Source organism: Megalobrama amblycephala, linkage group LG15, assembly GCF_018812025.1.
Source record: "Megalobrama amblycephala isolate DHTTF-2021 linkage group LG15, ASM1881202v1, whole genome shotgun sequence".
Lineage (NCBI taxonomy): Eukaryota > Metazoa > Chordata > Actinopteri > Cypriniformes > Xenocyprididae > Megalobrama > Megalobrama amblycephala.
The window spans coordinates 6,504,491-6,525,978 of NC_063058.1; the positions used below are offsets into that span (position 1 = coordinate 6,504,491).

The 21,488-nt window shown below is 37.1% G+C and overlaps 1 protein-coding gene across 6 annotated transcripts in view; it reads right to left on the bottom strand.

Annotated features, from left to right (window-relative positions):
• Positions 1 to 21,488, bottom strand: part of ano3 (anoctamin 3) — a 137,171-nt gene that overhangs the window by 54,884 nt on the left and 60,799 nt on the right. For all 6 annotated transcript variants that reach the window (XM_048158282.1, XM_048158284.1, XM_048158281.1 and 3 more), the window contains 6 exons: positions 17,709 to 17,809; positions 17,578 to 17,622; positions 17,069 to 17,203; positions 13,048 to 13,154; positions 2,152 to 2,207; positions 1,923 to 2,044 (listed from right to left, as the gene is read on the bottom strand). In XM_048158282.1, coding sequence (XP_048014239.1) covers positions 1,923 to 2,044; positions 2,152 to 2,207; positions 13,048 to 13,154; positions 17,069 to 17,203; positions 17,578 to 17,622; positions 17,709 to 17,809 — 566 coding nt within the window. The remainder of the gene's footprint in view (positions 1 to 1,922; positions 2,045 to 2,151; positions 2,208 to 13,047; positions 13,155 to 17,068; positions 17,204 to 17,577; positions 17,623 to 17,708; positions 17,810 to 21,488) is intronic.

Genomic DNA, 21,488 nt, shown 5'->3' on the forward strand with positions numbered 1-21,488 from the left:
AAACAAGAAACATCAGTAAGAAACATTCATTAGGGCTCAGTACATTTTCACAACATTTATTAATCTTGATTAACATTAAAATACAAATATACAGCTTAATAATTCAAATAATTCAGCTTGTTCAAAATATCTATACAGAAATCTTTGTATTCATATTGGTTCCATATGTTTTTGAAAAACTTTAATAACACTTTTATATGAACTTAATATTGACTATATAAACGTAATACTTTTATATGAACTTTTTATTTTGACCTAAAAACTCTAAAATGTCAAGTGGTATAACCATCAAGTAAAAAGAAATAACTTATTTCTTTACACCTAGAATAAAACACACAACAACAAAATCACTTCCTGCATGTTGGTTACACCAAAATGACTTACTTTTACATTGCATTTTAATTACACATTTTTCTTCATTACTATATTAGGATGGTTAGACCACCTTGACCAATGTGAATGTTTATATCTGATCTTAAAGCAAAATATTCATCAGTGCATGACATGTTAATCCAAAGGGGAAAATGTTTGTCTTCATACTCTAATCAAAATATAAAAACTTGTTCTTTCTTTGAATCAGATGTTCTGCAGATGTCAATTTGGCCATGTGGGTTCATGGATAGTGAATAGCCAAGTAGCTACTGACATTGTTTTGCAAACTTTATTCAAGTCATTAAAAGTGTTTTTTAATAATTTAATAGATTCAAGCGCAAAAAAAAAAAAAAACTTTATTGACCCAGTGTCATGCCTGTCAGCTGGAGTGACTATGATAACCACCAGAGGGCACTGGTTAAATACATGGATTAATACAGAAGACTCAAGGTGACTAAAAACAAGGGCATGTAATTCACTTAAAACATACCAGGTCAGGGTGGTTAAATAATTCCTCAAATGGAGGGTGACCTTACTCTCAAACTGATGAGAAGCTAACAGCACCATCACAATTATTTTTCTGTCTCCATTTTAAAAGAACAGTGCTCTAATCCAGCTTCAGTATATGTTTGTTATGAAGCTGATTACATTTTCTCTCACTGTATTTGACTACAGCTGTGATTTACACTAGAAAGTTGCGGTCAGCCACACCAACACAGTGCACATACTGTATGAATGAGTTATTGAGATTAAAGCTGTCTTCACACCACAAATATTTCTGTTCAGGATTTCACTGCCATTCTGAGTCACCAAGAACCTTACAGAAACAAAGACTTTTTGAAAAAAGCCCCAAACAAATAAACAAACAAACTATAAGCTGTTGTGAAGACTCAAAAACATTGGCAGTATCTTCTGGCTATATTCACAGTGCAGTTCAATTCATATTTGTTTTCCAAACAGAATGAAAGAAATTGTATCAATTTGTTCAGATATCATAGTAAATATCTGGTTTATCTACATCAGTGCTTGATATGGGTGCACGCTTTTTAGCATATAAACACGAATATGAATATATATCAGTGTCCTTATTCATTTATTTGTGCAAAATACATTTTATTTTATTTATATTAGAATGTATTTATTCGATAAAAATGTGTTTTTCAGACTAAATAAGTAAATGTATTTATTTTGGATATGCCCCCAAAAAATCATTTTCTTTTCCAAATTCATTAAAAATAAAAAGTGATTCATTTGTTTAGACAGCATAGTAAATACACTGAAAGAAAAAAAAAAGAAAAGAAAAAAAAAAAGTAGTGTACGGGCAGAAAATTAGCAAGACATTATCCAGTAATTTTACGGACATTTCCGTTAACCCTAAAACACAACGCAATGAAGTTCAAAATTCAAAATACAAGTAAAACACCTGTAAAAAATAAATACGGAAAATTCCGTCAAATTAATACAGTACATTGTGCCCTATTTTAACATATTTTTATGTGTATGTGTCCAAAAGTGTCCAGACAATTTATAGTTTGCCATGAGTTTCTTACCGTATGAGGTCTAAAGGCTGGTATTTGTACCAGATCCCCCAGCGTGCCCATCTTTCGTACAAAAGGTGTCTGTGGTTTTGAGCTCCATGGGTTTTAATTGGATGTCTGCTTTTATAACTTCCCTAGAAAGTCAATAGCAAAGATTTCTATATCACCTAAGAAAACTTCAACAGTAAGAAAATAAAGGTAAAACTGCATTGTGACTGGTAATAAATGTAACTCATTTTACCTCATGTGGAGGAAACGCTGCCTCATATGTGCCATTGCCAAGTAATCGATTAATGCCTAAAAAATAAATAGAAACAGAAAAAAACAATTTTATTTGTCTTCAATCTTCGCATCTATTTTGCATCTTAGTGCCTAGAATGACAGTTCTGATGTCTGATTGTCTGATGACTGCATATTGCAAGAACGCAATTTAAGGATTTGCAGAAATAAAATAGAGATGTATTGCAACCTTCATACACACAACATATAACATTGAATAACATCACAGTGACCACAAACGAGATATAACAGACTAAACCAAAACAAAGAAAAGAAGAAGAAAAAAAAAGGAAATAATCAACAAAACTCAAAAGATACAGCATGAGATGTTTTGACTACTAAACTTTTACACACAGACAAATGTTACAGTAAGGTTGGGAAATTAACTTTTTCACCCATCAGCCACAGCGACTAGTGAATTTTACCAGTCATGTTATTTATTTATGCCCTAAATATAAAGCTCATATACTGTATATACATATAGTAAGATGAGGTAAAATGCCCCACAGGGCAAGATCTTTTTTCTCCATAGAGGCATAGGAACAAAATCTCAAGTCAAAACTTTAGATGAATGACTATGCTATTTTTAATTTTATCTGAATATCAACATTTGTGAATTTGAGTTTTGTGGTTTAAAGGGTTAGTTCACCCAAAAATGAAAATCCTGTCATTAATTACTCACCCTCATGTCATTCCACACCCGTGAGACCTTCGCTCATTTTCGGAACACAAATTAAGATATTTTTGATAAAATCCGATGGCTCAGTGAGGCCTCCATTGCCAGCAAGATAATTAACACTTTCAGATGCCCAGAAAGTTACTAAAGACGTGTTTAAAACAGTTCATATGACTACAGTGGTTCAACCTTAATGTTATGAAGGGACGAGAATACTTTTTGTGCACCAAAAAAAAAAAAAAAAACTAACGACTTTATTTAACAATATGTAGTGATGGGCGATTTCAAAACACTGCTTCATGAAGCTTCGAAGCTTTATGAATATTTTGTTTCGAATCAGTGGTTCGGAGCGTGTGTCAAACTGCTAAAGTCGCGTGATTTCAGTAAACGAGGCTTTGTTATGTCATAAGTGTTTCGAAATTTCAATGGTTCACCACTGGGGGGCGTGACTTTGGTAGTTTGATACATGCTCCGAACCACTGATTCGAAACAAAAGATTTGCAAAGCTTCGAAGCTTCATGAAGCAGTGTTTTGAAATCGCCCATCACTAGATAATGTTGAATAAAGTCATTATTTTGTTTTTTTTTGGCGCACAAAAAGTATTCTCGTCACTTCATAACAATAAGATTGAACCACTGCAGTCATCTATCTAAAGCACTATTTGGACAGTAATTGTTTCTCACGTGAACGTCTGTAAAAATAAATTTGCATGGCACCTCAGTGATAAAACTCATGCATTCAGATGGCGATTTATTCACAGTGGAGGAGCGAATTTAGTGATCCTACGAACCCGAGAACACACTGCTCACGTGGTTGCATGATTGTCTGCTGTAAATAAAATGTAATAGGCAATGCTTGGAACAATATGAATAAATTAATTTAATTTAATAATAAGAAAATAATATCCTATTTATTATGTGATTATTCAAATCTCCTGTTATAGGAAGATAAACATGCTATTGAAATGGTTTTCTGTCTTGCATTTTTTCTCAAAATGATGGATGTTATTTTAAAAATATTGAAAAAGCTGCTTGGTGTATCATTTTAATGTATATAATTGTATATTATACATTTTAAAATTGTATTCCTGTAAAGGCCCATTTCAAATGAAAACGTGAATTTTTCACTGAGGTTGAGTGGTGTTGAAATTTCTGGATTCGGACGACAATAAAATCATTGACTAGACCCTCTAAATTACCATATAGAATAAAAAATATATTGTTTTTTTTAAGTGAAAAGATGAAATTAGACCCTTGGGGTAAGATAAGCCACCCAGAATTGGCAAAACAAGGACCTGAGTAGCATGTTGTTACTAGTGTTATTATTATTTTTTTATTTAATACTTAACGAAATTCATATGGTTATCATTCAAAAATTACATGAATTAGATGTACATTTCACAGTTCATCTTCACTTTTCATTCTATTTTCATTAATTCACTTTTCAAATCTATAGTCTAATTGAGTGAAATCATTCAATTTGAATTCACAGTGTTGCTATTATGACATATCTTCAATTAAATTATGGGCAAATAAATATGTATATATTCATATGCTTGTATATGCAGTAAGTCATAAAAGAAATTTCAAATGTCAGGTTTTCAAAAATGTAAAAGCAACACAAAACTGGGCAAAAACAGAAGCCAAACTAAAGCCAACATGGTAACGGGACCACAAGTATGGGAAGCACAAGTAGGGAAACAAAAACAAACCAGCACAGGAGAGAAAACACAAGGGGAATAAATATATAGGTATGACAACTAACAAATGTTCCCTTTCAGTCAGTCACATTCGACGTTATGTTCATTCTTATCTCAAAGAAAGATATTTGGAAGAAACTCGGTAACCAAGCAGAGCTCACCCCCCCATTGATTACCATAGTATTTATTTTTCCGACTATGGTAGTAAATGGGGGGTGAGATCTGCTTGGTTACTGACATTTTCTAAATATCTTCCTCAGCAGGACGAAGAAATTCATACAGGTTTGGAGGTTGAGTAAATCATGACAGAATTTTCATTTTTTGGTGAACTGTCCCTTTAATAACACATGCATCATCATCCTGCACATACTAAACTTTTTGCTAAGTTGTTTGAAGTGACTTGTTGCATCTTCATGTGTACAAACCCGATTCCAAAAATATTGGGACACTACAAATTGTGAATAAAAAAGGAATGCAATAATTTACAAATCTCATAAACTTATATTTTATTCACAATAGAATATAGATAACATATCAAATGTTGAAAGTGAGACATTTTGAAATGTCATGCCAAATATTGGCTCATTTTGGATTTCATGAGAGCTACACATTCCAAAAAAGTTGGGACAGGTAGCAATAAGAGGCCGGAAAAGTTAAATGTACATATAAGGAACAGCTGGAGGACCAATTTGCAACTTATTAGGTCAATTGGCAACATGATTGGTATAAAAAGAGCCTGGCAGTGTCTCTCAGAAGTCAAGATGGGCAGAGGATCACCAATTCCCCCAATGCTGCGGTGAAAAATAGTGGAGCAATATCAGAAAGGAGTTTCTCAGAGAAAAATTGCAAAGAGTTTGAAGTTTTCATCATCTACAGTGCATAATATCATCCAAAGATTCAGAGAATCTGGAACAATCTCTGTGATCTTTGGGCCCTTAGACGGCACTGCATCACATGGGCTCAGGAATACTTCCAGAAAACATTGTCGGTGAACACAATCCACCGTGCCATTCGCTGTTGCCGGCTAAAACTCTATAGGTCAAAAAAGAAGCCATATCTAAACATGATCCAGAAGCGCAGGCGTTTTCTCTGGGCCAAGGTTCATTTAAAATGGACTGTGGCAAAGTGGAAAACTGTTCTGTGGTCAGACGAATCAAAATTTGAAGTTCTTTTTGGAAAACTGGGACGCCATGTCATCCGGACTAAAGAGGACAAGGACAACCCAAGTTGTTATCAGCGCTCAGTTCAGAAGCCTGCATCTCTGATGGTATGGGTTTGCATGAGTGCGTGTGGCATGGGCAGCTTACACATCTGGAAAGGCACCATCAGTGCTGAAAGGTATATCCAAGTTCTAGAACAACATATGCTCCCATCCAGACGTCGTCTCTTTCAGGGAAGACCTTGCATTTTCCAACATGACAATGCCAGACCACATACTGCATCAATTACAACATCATGGCTGCGTAGAAGAAGGATCCGGGTACTGAAATGGCCAGCCTGCAGTCCAGATCTTTCACCCATAGAAAACATTTGGCGCATCATAAAAAGGAAGATGCGACAAAGACAGACCTAAGACAGTTGAGCAACTAGAAGCCTGTATTAGACAAGAATGGGACAACATTCCTATTCCTAAACTCGAGCAACTTGTCTCCTCAGTCCCCAGATGTTTGCAGACTGTTATAAAAAGAAGAGGGCTGCCACACAGTGGAAAACATGGCCTTGTCCCAACTTTTTTGAGATGTGTTGATGCCATGAAATTTAAAATCAACTTATTTTTCCCTTAAAATGATACATTTTCTCAGTTTAAACATTTGATATGTCATCTATGTTGTATTCTGAATAAAATATTGAAATTTGAAACTTCCACATCATTGCATTCTGTTTTTATTCACAGTTTGTACAGTGTTCTAACTTTTTTGGAATTGGGTTTGTATGTTTTTGGTTTTTATGTGCTAAAAAATAAAATCATTGTTTTTCAATAAATTATGTAGCAGGATGCGTCTGCCTGCATTTATTTTGTGATTTTACTACTTGATTAGCTTAGTCCTGCTGCTAACATAACATCAATTCCACAGTATGTTTGGTTTATTGCAGGAAACTCATTTGCAGACAGATAACAGCAGAAATGAGATTGGGCCAAAGGAAAGTGCAGCAACAGGAGCACAATCCCGTAAATAGTAGTGGAGCTTGCTTTTCAAAATGCTGGTGCAAGTGAGACCCTGGGTTAGTTATCAGCTTCAGCAATGTGATTAAGCCTACATCCAATAGCTGCAAGAGGAAATGGATGGAAAATGGCCCAAAATTGTCATGATAAATGAATTTAGCTAAAGCTATTTTTATGAGGAATGTCCAAAACACCAAGTGGATACTAAAGTAATAATAAAAAAGTAGCAATTCCACTGTAGTGTTTCTGTAGTAACAACAGTGGCGAATTTAGAATCAATGTTCTTGAAATTTGGACTTTAGTGGAATTAAAAAATAAATTATTTATATAAGCAATAGTTACTTGTCAAAGGCCAATCTAAGATGTCTTATAAGTGTCCACTATAGTGACTGGCAGATAAGGCAAAATAACCCGTTTGGCAGGTTGCAGGTGTTAATTTCCCACCTTGTTTATGGTGCAAAAAACACAAATATGAAAACACAAAAAAACCTAAATCTTCCTTTAATATCAATTTAAAATTAAGCATTTGTCTAATTATATTGCCTATTTCTGTCTCTATACTGTAAATCCTTCTAAAACACATCGGACCAGATTTACTTAACAGGGCAAATTATTAGCGTGAGACCGCAATCCCATAAAAGTGCCGATGGGTGTGTAAAGTTCTGTGGGTGATCTACTGACAATGCTCAAATTAAAGAACACAGACGTAGCAGCTCATTTCCATCATGACCAACGCAATCTACCAAGAGCTGCAAGCGCAAAAATGGGTTAAGATGGGTTTTTTTAGGGGGCCTTAAATAATGGCGCAAAGACCACTAAATTGACTACCGCAATCCTTAGTAAATCCCATTGCATGACTTGTCTAAATACAAAAATTATACCTCCCATAAATTTTGTCTGAAAGTGAAACGCCTACAAATAATAAAGTGAATAAAGGTTGATGAAGGCAAAAAATTAATAAAGTCAGCCGCAAAAATCACCTTTTCATTGCTAACTGTTCAATGTGCATTTAGTAAAATCGTGACAGTAGTTTTGTAATGCAAAAAGATGTTAGTAAATTTGGTCCCATAACTCACTAAATGGGTAAGTCTCACAAAAACAGTCTAGAACATGTCCAGGTCATATTCACATATCCAAAACCAAATAAAGGTAATTTTTTCCCAGTTGCTAAACTGCATAAAAATCTTTCTTCCTACATAGTAAAATAATTTCAATTTTCAGTTTTAAATATTTATGCCAGAGAGGAAAAAAAGAAAAGAAAAAAAGAAGGGGGAAAAAAAAACAATAAAAATATTGTATACTCCATTGGTAGCATGTGGTTTAAAAACTCACGGTTAATTCAAATAATTGTATTACAGCAATGCGGAAGGTGTTTAAAGCTTGATGGTCCTAAAAATATGCTTATGTTTTTCTTTATGCAATATACTCTATATAGATATACAGAAAAAATAATATAAATATTAAATATATGAAATATAATATATGAATATATATATATATATATATATATATATATATATATATATATATATATATATATATATATATATATATATATATATATATATATATATATATTTCTAATAAATGCTGTTCTTTTCCATGATATATTAATTAAAGAATACTGGAAAAAGAAACTTTGTTTTCACAAACAAATAATAAGCTGAAAATTAAACTTTTTTTTTTGCATAGTGGTGAAATCTGATATGGACATTTCAAATTTTTGACACTGAACCCAAAACTATATTAAAAAGCACTCTTTGTCACTTTCTCTCTCAATCTCTTTGTCTTGCTGATTATACTTTTAGAGATGGGATGATCCCTGTGTGCCCATTCAACAGAGACTGTACAGCACTGTACGCACCTTCCCATGAACTCCCTGAGTGGCCCATGAGGAGCTGCTCGTGATGGCCATAATAATTAAGCAGATACAGACAACACAACGGAGGAGCTGCAGAGAGACGTAGACCGTGTGACCAGCAGAGACATGCAAATACACGCTCACACATAGAACCATGGGGGACACAGACTGACAGGGCCTGTTTCAGTTCAGTGATGTTTATAATGTGATTAGTGCTAGTCATAATGAATGGAGTTTCAAGGCTTGATGAGTATGTGGTGAAGGACTGAAATACTAAAAGGAAAAATACAATTTTTACAAATGGATGGATGAAGAAATGTCAGTTTTTTTATAGACAAAATGGTATAAAATGGTCAGGAGCCAAATAGATAAACTCCCTCTCTGATGACTCGGTTGTCGTCATCAGTTTTGTGGAAATAGTTATACTAGGAATAACTAGGAATAGTTCTCCCCGAAAAATGAAAATTTTATCATCAATTACTGACCTATGTTGTTCAAAACCCATATTACTTTAGTTATCTAATGGAGACAGACAGTAATGTTATTTTATATTTATACAAAGTGCTATTATGCATTGCTTTGATGAAGCTTTTATGCTGAGTAAAATCGTTCTTAATTTAATCAATGAAACTGGTTTATAATAGAATGATAGGGCCTTAATGAGTCAAATGAACCACATATTTGATACTGTCATTGTTTTTGTTTTGTTTTTCTTGTCTTTTTTAAGCGTGAAATATTCAGTCCCCATTCTGTGCATGGAAAACAACAAACTGGTTTGGAATGACTTCTGTGTGAGAAAATGATGACAGAATGTTCATCTTTGGTTGAAATATTCATAAGCTTTTCAACTCTCAGTTGTTGTTTATCTTCAGTCTGAAATAAATGTCAGGTACGTGTTTTAAAGGGATAGCTCACAAAAAAAATTAAAATTCTGTCATCATTTACTCACCCATATGTCATTCCAGACCTGTATATTTTTCTTTTTTCCTGTATAACATAAAATAAGATATTGAATTGTAGTGTTGTAGTATTTAAGATCAATCTTGGTCTTTAGGAAAGGAAAAGGGAATAATCTTTTCTGTTGCTCCAATATTGCTGTTTGGCAGCTTTTCAGCAGTTTATCCCTCACCAGGTCCAAGGGCTGGAGGCACCAAGGTGTTCAGGTCATCAAGGGCTGATGCCCTTGTGAAGCTGTTCTTCCAACCCCACCACCTTCAGGGTTTCGGCAAGCAGCAGCCTCCGGCAGGGTTCCCACCCCATCTACATCAGCAATCTTGCTGGAGAAATGCGCCCACCCCATCTTTGGAGGGTATCGGAGCATGTGAGGTTGCGAGAGCAGTGGGCACCCCACAAGGTTGGGCTCTCCCCTCTCAAGTCTCCAATTGTGAGTGCATTGTCTGAACCATACAGGTTCACGATGTTAACGCGTAACACTTAAGAAGATTTTGTTGTCTCAGAGTCAGAGAAAAACATTTCTGGGGGTCGACGATGATGCAAGTTTATTTCCCACAGGGGTGGAGTCGATCCTTGCCACTGTAGTTTTTAAGGGTTATGTACAGAGGTTTTTGTACCCTTTATCTGTGGGAAGACCCCAGTTTCAAAATCAGGGTTCCACACTGGGGGCAAATTACCTTCGCCAAACTTTTGCAGTGGACTTTCGTGCTTGGGGACCGCCCTGGATGGTCATCCAGCTCGGGGGCTTTGGGAAGGCCTTATCTTTCATGGCACATGAAATACCTGGAGATGAGGACAGTGTTTCTAGGGTTGAAAGACATTCTTCTGGACCTGGAGCAGCAGACCTTGCTCTGGGCTGAGCAGATATCTTGTAGAGGAACTATGTGGGCAGGCCCTGGCTTTAACTATGGGTGCCACTCTTAAGGCGTGTTGCCATTGTTGTCACAATGGATCCCTTCCTAATATAGTTCCTGGATGACTGTCTAGTGTCTATCCTTAAAGGGCTACCCTTTTGGGTCACAGGGTTACATTCCCTAACTATGTGAACAGACCCCAGTTTCATCCTTGGGTCCCAAACTTGAGGCATGTTGCAGTCGTCGTCACGACAGATACCTCCCTCATATCTCCATTAAGGATGGATATTATGGTTCAGCATAATTTGCCCCTGGCATGGGAACCAGAATGCATTGTCCTCGAAGCTCTGCTCCCATGAGTTCTAGTGACTGTATGGCAAGACAGATTATGCCTGCTATAGCTCCATTTTGGCCAGACCGGGTTTCGTTCTTGGACCTAGTTTCTCTCCTAGAAGGCTCTCCATGGAGATTCAAGTGCAGGGGTTGATCTTTTACCATTGACCTGAGTTTTGGAACTTGTGGGCAGGGAACCTGAGAGTGATCAGCTCATAGATTCAGGTTGAACCCTAGATCTTCCTCTACAAGGAAATGTATCCTCTGAAGTAGCGTCTCTTTACATTGCGGTGCATTCAGCACCACTTAGACCCAGTCTACTGCCTGGTTGGTTCAGTGCTAGAGTTCCTGCAGGAACATCTTTCAGCAGGGCTGTCATCTGCAGCTGTTTCGACTTTCCATATTCACCTCTCACATCCTCTGTGGGAGCCTCCCTGGTATCTAGTTTCTTTCACTCCATTGTGCTCTTGGTGTCAGTCTCTGAGAAGTAAATGAATCACAAAAGAGAAGGAGACTTGCAGGCACTTTCAGTAGCTGTGTCCAGCTTAGTTTTTGCCCCTGGACTGGTCAAAGTCATATTGCACCCTAAAAAGGATTACGATCTGAAGGTGCCTTCATCGACCTTTCATCTTGTCGTCCTTATTCCCTCTGCCATTTGAACTTGCCTGAGCAGGAGAGGCTTCACCTTTTGTGCCTAGTAAGGGTCTTTAAGATTTACGTGGTGTAAATCTAATCAACTGTTGGTTGCTTTGGAATTCACAGCAATGGTTTTGGCTGACACCAAGGAGTGCTTGTTGAACATGATTACTGATGCGATTTCAGAGCCCACTCCACTTGGAGTGTGGCTTCTTCTAAGGTGCTATCCAAGGGTGCATCTGCAGCATGGATATGGATTCAACCCCAGGATTTCAGGTCCTGCTAGGTTCATCTATTTTGCTTGCCCACAGAGTCTGCGCTTACTACACATCTTGTTGGGCAGGCATTTTTCAGCATGGTGGCATGGGTATTAACGTCCCCATAGTGTCAACAACCATGACGCAGCACTGAGTTCACTGGAAAGGGAATGTTTCAGGTTACGTATGTAACCCCAGTCCCCTGAGAAGGGAACAAGACAAAGTTGCCAAACTTCACACATTCCTCCACGGCTTCTTCAGACAAAATGAATCTAGGAATTCCATGACAGAGGTGCCCTTTTATGGTCTTAATGACGCACTATGTTTCATCACCTGACCACCGTCAAGCGATAGAATTGGCATCAATTTACATGTGCTTTAGACACTGGCACATGCTGAAGGCGTTCCCACAGGGCCAACAACCATGACGCAGCATCTCGTTCCCTACTCAGGGAACCGAGTTACATATGTAACCTGAGTCATTTTGAGTACCAAAAGTATATTACCTTGTTTCATTTGATTAAAATTCTCAGTTTAATAAAGCCAGATTTGTAATCAATGTCCCATTTGCTGCCGATGCTTTGAGTTCACTAGGACATTGAATTGAGCTGCAGTGGCACGATTGAGCACAGGGATTTATGGGGGATTTAGAGTTCTTTTACCAATCTGATCTGCCCTGAGCGAGTGGGTGGTCATTATTAATTTATTTACATGAAAATCCCACTTGCAAGACCAACTTTAATCAGCAGAAAACCACAAGAGCACGTAGACAAGAAAGCCAATAAGAAGGGCACAAGCGTGACATTAAAATAAGAGGACTAACAGAGAGATTGAGTGGCATATTCAGTTAAAAAGGTCAAAGGGATACTGTAGGGCATTGCAGATAAAAATATAAAACAGCTCGTCAAATATTTACTAATAAAGTTATTGACAAAAAAAAAGGAGATTAATGTACTAGAATTCTGTCTGAATAGGTGAATTTTATAACAACATTTCAGTTTTTCATGTACCCTTCTATTATTGTGTTTATTTTTTTGAATTCAGCTTGTTTTCAATAATTTTTAGTATTTCAACTTCAATGTATTTATTTCAGTTACATGCTAAGGCCACATTTCACATTTTTAAAGTATTTTATCTAATATTTTATATTATAATTATATTTGCAATTTAATTTGATTATGCCAGTAATGAAGTTTTCAGCTGGATATATATATGACCTGGTATGTTTTTTTGAGATTCGCCCAATATTCTAAATGACTACAGTCTTTTAATAACTATTAATGAAAAAAAATATTATGTGTCAGAGGACATGATATATCATTGTGTATATGATATAGATAGATCATAGAGACTGGAGTGAGAAACAAATATGCGTGACATGTTTGATGAAGATGGTTTTAGGGTTAATTCAGCTGCCCTCTTACCCATCTTAGACTTCCCATCCTCATACTTTGTGCGCTGTAGTACATGATGTACTATTCTGCTTCTGGTTGAGTTTGAGAAAAACGTCTCTCTGTTGTTGATGGTAAAACTACAAGAAAAAGTACATTGTTTTAATACACAAATATGTTGTAGGTTGATTAATCTACTATACTGAATACAATAAAGAAAAATACACTACATCAGTATGTCAGTGTAAATATCAAATTAGAAAGGACTGCAGCTGACCCAACACTTCAAGCTTAGACCAGATTGTGTGGATTAGTACACCCAGCTATCTCAGTACACAGACAAATTCACATTAAAGAAGGGCTTCTTTTCCAAGATGAATCTCACAGAACATATCAAATATATGTTCAGGTCATGTTGCACCTCAAAATCAAAAGAAAGGAATCAGAATTAAAATCTTACATTAAGAACACAAAGCCTACAGTGGGGAAAATAATTATTTGATCCCCTGCTGAAGTTTGCCCACTTACAATGAAACAAGGAATCTATATTTTTTATGGTAGATTTTTTTTTAATGGATAGAGACAGAATATCAACCCAAAAATCCAGAAAAACACATTATATAAAGCATTATATTAGCATTTGATCAAGTGAAATAAGTATTTGATCCCCTACCAACCAGCAAGAATTCTGCCTCCTACAAATTGTTCATGTGCTCATGTCGAACACAGATTAGTCCCTTCACTTTAAGAAAGTACTTAATGTCAGCTCGTTATGTGTATAAAAGGCACCTGTCCAAAGAATCTGCATCTTCCATTCAAACCTCTCCACCACCATGGGCAAGAGCACCAAAGAGCTGTCAAAGGACATCAGGGACAAGATGGTAGATCTGCACAAGGCTGGAATGGGCTACAAGACCATCAGCAAGAAGCTTGGTGAGAAGGAGACAACTGTTGGTGCGATTACTCGGAAATGGAAGAAATACAAAATAACCATCAATCGCTCTCGGTCTGGAGCTCCATGCAAGATCTCGCCTCATGGGGTAAAGATGATGATGAGAAAGGTGAGGGATCAGCCATAACTATACAGGAGGAGCTTGTAAATGATCTCAAGGTAGTTGGGACCACAATGGATTGAAATCCTGCAGTGCCGCCATGTCCCCCTGCTCAAAAAGGCACATGTACAGGCCCATCTGAAGTTTGCCAGTGAACATCTAAATGATTCAGAGAAGGCTTGGGAGAAAGTGCTGTGGTCAGATGAGACCAAAATTGAGCTCTTTGGCATCAACTCAACTCGCCGTGTTTGGAGGGAGAGAAATGCTGACTATGACCCCAAGAACACCATCCCTACAGTCAAGCATGGAGGTGGAAACATAAGCTTTTGGGCTGTTTCTCTGCTAAGGGACGATGAACAGGGCCATGTACCATAAAATCTTGGACGAGAACCTCCTTCCTTCAGCCAGAACACTGAAGATGGGTCGTGGATGGGTCTTCCAGCATAACAATGACCCAAAACATTCCACCAAGGCAACAAAGGAGTGGCTCAAGAAGAAGCACATTAAGGTCATGGAGTGGCCAAGCCAGTCTTCAGACCTTAATCCTACAGAAAATCTGTGAAGGGAGCTGAAACTTTGAGTTGCCAAGTGACAGCCAAGAAACCTTAAGGATTTAGAGAGGATCTGTAAAGAGGAGTGGACCAAAATCACTCCTGAGATGTGTGCAAATCTGGTGACCAACTACAAGAAACTTATCTCTGTGCTTGCCAACAAGGGTTTGTCCACCAAGTACTAAGCCATGTTTTGCTTGGGGATCAAATACTTATTTCACTCACTGAAATGCAAATCAATGTATAACCTTTATATAATGTGTTTTTTTTCTGGATTTTTTGTTTAATATTCTGTCTCTATCCATTAAAATAAACCTACCATAAAAATTATAGAGCTCTCATTTCTTTATATGTGGGCAAACTAACAAAATCAGCAGGGGATCAAATAATTCTTATATTTTAAGACTATTAAGGACAATTCATTTTAGCAAATTAAGATACATTAGTTACATTTATGGCAGATCTACAAGAACTACAATGATGTATAAATGCTCAACATAAATTACATGCTTATAATACATTAAAAATATGTTTAGTCTCAAGTCTTATTACCATGAAGAAAAGAAGAAGAAAAAACTCAGAACTGGTCACTGTAAAGTGGGGGAAAATCAGTAAATTTAAACAAAAATTGCCAAGTACAGTACTATTTACCCACTATTTTAGTATTTGTTGAAATTGTGCAAAAGGATTTTCTATCAGTGTTATCATTAATTGAAAAACTGTCATGGTCCTGCTCTGACAGTATTGTCTGTTTTGCCTTTGTTTAAAGGTCCCGTTCTTCGCGATCCCATGTTTCAAACTTTAGTTAGTGTGTAATGTTGTTGTTAGAGTATAAATAAAATCTGTAAAATTTTAAAGCTCAAAGTTCAATGCCAAGCGAGATATTTTATTTAACAGAAGTCGCCTACATCGAACGGCCAGTTTGGACTACATCCCTCTACTTCCTTCTTTAATGACGTCACTAAAACAGTTTTTTGACTAACCTCCGCCCACAGGAATACACAAGAGTTGCGTTTGTAGAGTGTGTTTGTCGCCATGTCGTCGAAACGCTGTTATTTTCATCTCGCAGTCCAATCACCGGGTCTGATTCCGGCTCAAATTGATAGGGTAAAATTAAAGACATGTTTACAATAACACTGAGCGCGTGCATCTCCACGTTATGGTAAGAGGCGTGACTTTTCCGGGCACGGTGCGCTCAGAGCTGTCGAATCACAACACAGGAACCGCTGGCACAATCAGAACTCGTTACGTATTTCTGAAGGAGGGACTTCATAGAACAAGGAAGTCATCAGCCCGTTTTTATGACAGTGGAAACAGCGGTATACAGATAAGTAAATTATGTGAAAAATACTGTGTTTTTTACACGCGAAACATGAACACATGTTATATTGCACACTATAAACACAATCAAAGCTTCAAAAAACCACGAAAAACGGGACCTTTAATGTTTCTTTGTTGGTCTTGTGCTTGAGCACATACGACTCTGTCTGTGTTGGCACTGTGCTCCTGTCTGCACACCTCCATGTTTCCTGTTACAACACCCTCTTGTTTAGTCCCTGTCTAATCCTTGTATGTTTGATTGTGTTCACTTGATCCTCATGATCTCTGCTCCCAAATTATTGTGCTCTTTTCCCACATGACAAGCAAGAAAAAAAATAAATTGTGCGCACAATTTACTAATTCGTTCCCTTGACGTACTAAATCGTGCGCACAATTTACTAATTTGTTCCCTTGATTTATAATTTGTGTGCACGATTTAGCAAATTTAGGGAACGAATTAGTAAATTGTGCGCAGACCTCTTTATAAACTGCGCAAAGACCCAGAATCTGACCCTACCTAAATTTACAGTCAGAGCCGCTAGCTGATGTACAAAAATTGCAAAAAGTAACAATGAATAAATAAATGAAAGCTAAATCTTTTAAAGCTAAATCTTTTTATTATCTATTATGTGTTTAAAGTTATGGAAAGACATTAAACCCTACTTGCCCAATTCCAACATTTATGTGCAGACAACCCCTCTGTCTGACCTCAGATAAACCCTTGCTAATAGTACTTTTCTTTAATAATAAAAACACTCTTTTGCCCCAGGACACAGTCAATTATGAGGTCATGCATTTACACTGATCTCTGATCTGTAAAGTGGACGTCAGCAACCAGTGACTTGTGCATTCACAAACAGTCATCAAGTTCAAGTACATCAAGTACTCCATCTAAAAGTGCTTCCATCATAAAATCTGCCATGAAAGGGTCAGCTGAGGCTGAAACCATTCATTGGTTGATGAAGGTTGCAAGATTGTGGTTTCAGCTTCAGGTTTCAGCTATTGAATTGCAGTATCATATTTCCAGAAAGAAAAAGGTTTTCTGTTCTGTATAGGTAAAATAGACCTATATAAGATTGCTTGAGAAAATATGAAATTTGTTTATAACAAGGTTACGAAAGAGGAACGTACTGGTGCACTCTGGCCCTGCTGAAGGGGGCAGTGTAGCAGTCCGTTTCCTCCAGATCTGGTAAGGCCTCCTTATCCAGTTTCATAGGATTCCTGGGCAACCAGCTCTTCAACTGACGAAATCTCAGCTGAAATTGACTGTAGAGATACATTTGCATTAGTCAAAAAATGAGGTATTATCTCCAATAAGCAGGCTAAAAAATGACAGGTAGTTTAATGGTAGTTTCTCCATTTCAAACTTCTAGAGTTTAAGTCTTTTTTGATGCAAATTAAATCAAACCTGATTAAAAGTGATTTAGTCCCAGAGATACACAACAAATATCAAGCTAATTAATTTAAAAAAAATCTTTACTTTTCCACAGCTAAAGTATGACTCAAATTAAATTCAAGTAAATTAACAAAATAGATGTACTGAATGGGCTCTTGACTATAATGCAAATAAAATATAAACATTAACTACCAGCCATATATGTGGAAACACAGAACAGTAAGATCTACCAGCAATATCTTACCTTCCCATAGATTTTTTCTTCCAGTCTGTGAAGTAACACTTTTTCCTATAAATATATACATATATCATATGATCACATTGAATTTACTTAAAGTATGAAGTTTAGTACAACACAGTGACAGTGAGCTCTACCTGAAGGGCATTCGAATGTTCATTTGCTCTGCATATTTACACAGCGTGTCCCATGGTGCATGAATCTTCACAAACATGATATCACCATTGGTTAATGAGGGCTGTCAAAGTGAAAGACAAATCATTATCAGCATATAATAAACATAGCATATAATTAAGATGTATCAGTTTTATAATATTTCTGGGGTTAGTTAGTTGGTTATTAAGAAGGAGACTTTGTTCAAAAAGAGGACATTAAAAAGAGGGTACCAAATATGGTTTGGACGTGTTGAAGTTGTTTTTTTTTTTTTTTTTTTTTTCAGTAAGAGAGTCATTTAACCTTCAGAAAATGCTGATATTCAAATTCAGAAGATCAAAAATATGAATTAAAAAAAAAAAATTCTATTAACCTTATATGAGTAATTACTTTAATTTTGCATCTGAATACATTTTAAAACTTTGATTTGTGTAATTAAATAAACATCTGCATACATAAATATGTGTGTGAAATTCAATATAAATATTAATTAAAAAAGTAATAGAATTACTCTTTTGCAAAATGAGAAAAGGGAAAATGAAACCAAAACACAACCGTAACTCACACCGGTGTCAGGGTTAGGTTTAGTTCTGTTTAGTTGCATTGTGTTTTGGTTTTATTTTCCCTGTTCTCTGTTCTGTGTTATATAGTATTCTGTGTGATTACTTGCTTGTGCCTTTTTGGATTTATTTATTTGTTATATTCTCCTATTGTTGTGCGCTCATTACGGCTACCAAACGTAACAGACCATGGAAACTAAAAGTAAAGAAAATGGACTTACCAGCAGTCCACCTGCTCTGCCTAGAGCAGGAGCAGTGTATTCTCAAGAACCACACTAAGGACTTCCTAGATCTGGCATGCCTCACAAAAAGCTTCACACCTAAGTTCCCTGAGTTTTTTCAGGCCAGCTTGAATGAGCACACAAAGGCACGCCTGCCCAATGTTGGTCCTTGGGGGATTTTGCTGCGTTTATGGAGTGGTTGATGGTGAAAAGACATCACCAGCCCCACTCCGGAATTAGAGCCCAGCCAGCCACCTCCCACACCCTGCATGGAGCCTATGCCAGAGCCCACTGCAGACAAAGAGCCCGAACCTGCTGTGATGCCAGCGGTAAGGACAACGTCTGAGCTGATCCCTGGAGGGACTATGAACCCAATGGAAGACTTTCCCAATTGAAAGTCTGACCAGGTGCGTAAGATGGCAACACTGCCCGTCCCAGGAGCCTTGCCCACACCCTCGCTGAGGTTGAGCTGCAGTTAACCTCTGTAGAGTATTATGAGGAAATGAAAGAGGATATTTCCCTGAGTCTCCTGTCTCCGTTGGTACCACTTAGCACCAATTCTCCTTCGTCTCCACTGGTCCTGCACAGCTCCAAGTCTTCTGCATCCCTGCTGGTCCTGTCCAGCTCCAAATCTCCTGTGTCTCCGATGGTCCCACCCAGTTTCCCTCACCCACCTCCGCTGCCAAAGACAGCCAGACCTCTGCCCCACCTCTGATGGCTCCCTACAGTCTCTCTAGGCTTCTCCTCTGTTAACTCCACTCTGCTGTGTGGATGTGCCTCGGGTCTTCCAGTTGACTAGATGCTCCACCTGGCTTCTTTCTCCCTTGGCTCCACCTGGGGCCGTCATCCTTACGGCTCAACTGGCTCTCTCATCCCTCTGGCTCCACCTTGGTCAGTTGTTGCTCCATCTGTGCCACTGATTTCCAGGCCTTTAGCTGTGCTTCATTCCTCTACTCCTTCGGCTCTGCATTCATTGTGTTTTGGTTTCATTTTCCCTGTTCTCATTTTGCCTGTGTTCCTGGTCATTATTCATTTCCATAGTTACTCATTAGGTCCTCACCTGCTCTTGGTTCTGTTGATTACTCTGTGTACTTAAACCCTTAGTTTCCCCTGTTCATTGTTTCATATTGTATTTGTATTATGTGGTCATCTTATATTTATATAGTATTCCATATAATCACCTGGTTGTGTCTTTTTAGATTTATTAAAGACTGTCTTAGTTATATTCTCCTATCGCCATATGCTCATTACAGCCACCAAACGTGACAAGCAGGTACCAGATACTCATGACATTCAGATCTCATGTTATTTGGAATAAGAACTATTGCATTTGTGAAATAAATTATTATATAACCTAAAATTAACATTGAAAAGTGGCTAGTTTTAAACACATCAAAAGTCTGTATAACCACTTTAAATTCTTTCATTAGACTGTCTCCCCTCCTTGCTTGTATCTAAAAATTTAAATTACAAAATAGCATCATAATTTTATCATAACATGTTGAATTGTTTTTCAAATTAGAATGGTAGAACTTTTTTTTTTTTTTTTTTTTTTTTATGTATTTATAAGAAACTACAAATCAACATTTGGTTCCAAACTATCTAGCCCTTATTTAATCTACAACCATCTCACTTGTATGGTGACTGGAAGGGGACAAGTTCGGATCACTTAGTTTTGTTGTTGCCACGTGATATTAATTTGTGGGAATGTCATATTAACTTGTGGGAATGTGAAGTCCTGGCCACAAGATAATTTTTTGAGGTTTTTACTCATTCATTATGGTAAGTGTTTATATTTTAGACCTAGCAGGATGGTTTTCATGGGAAATTAGGTACATATGTTATTCGCCCGTGCGCACAACGTCATATCCGTAAATAGAGAAAAGATGCTCTGGCTACTTTGGCGTGTGTATGGTGTGGGAGTGGCATAGAATAGTTGACACAACGAGTGAGAAAGGCTGAATCAAGCTCAAACAGATTATTGAACAAAAATTGCCATATGTAGCTCTCTGACAGAGTTCATTGTAAAGCATTATCCATTGTGAAGGGCCAATTCATTATGGTGGTTGTAGCACTATGCTGGAATTATTTTCAAGGAAGTACTGTATCAGTGGGTATAGCTACAGTAATGTCTTGAGGTAGTCAGCTTGAGATTCTTTCCATCTAAACTGGTATCTTGTAAGCCTAGTAGTGAATGTTTTATGAGCAGTAGGATAACCATAGTCATGCAGAGCCGAAGGACAACCAAAACATTGTTCTTCTACAAAATGCATGCAGTTTTGTTTTTATACCACTAGAGGTCCAAAAGTTGCATAGTGTACCTTTAAGTGTAACTATAGTGGTAACATGGTTCAGAGCCTCTTTTTAATCAGAACAAATACAAATAATAAAAAAGAAAATATAATAATTACATCTCTGGGGGTCAACATTTCCTGAAGGTTAAGCTCCTCATTCCACTACTACCTTGTTGAAAATCAGCTCTGTTCATTTTTAAAGAGTGTCGAAATGTATGTAGACCCAATATGTGGCAGAAATAGGAAAAGCTGATGCTGTTAGCAAGTTTGGAAAAAGGTGAAACTCATTTCACGGTATATGTTCCAACACCACAAGCACACCTAGAGAAGATATAGAGGTAAAAAAAATATATATAGTATGACTAATGCCTTGTTTATACTGAGTTGTGCTCAGTATAAAAATGGTATGACAGATCTGGGAGAAGAAAAGTAGGTTTGATAAAGTAGAGTTCAGGTGTTCAGCTACCAATATAGAACACTGGTTACCTAAGAAACCACACTAGACACATAAACTTAAAAAATGTACACAATCTTTGAGTTCAACCTCTTCACATTCATAGGGTCCACTCCCTCCAGCATAGCAGTCAACTATTTCACTTAACACCCTCCCCGGTTTTTCAAACTGGGGCCTAAAACAGGGTTATAGGCTCCCCTCTCTAGGGTCGGTTGGTATTCTCATGGTTTAGAGG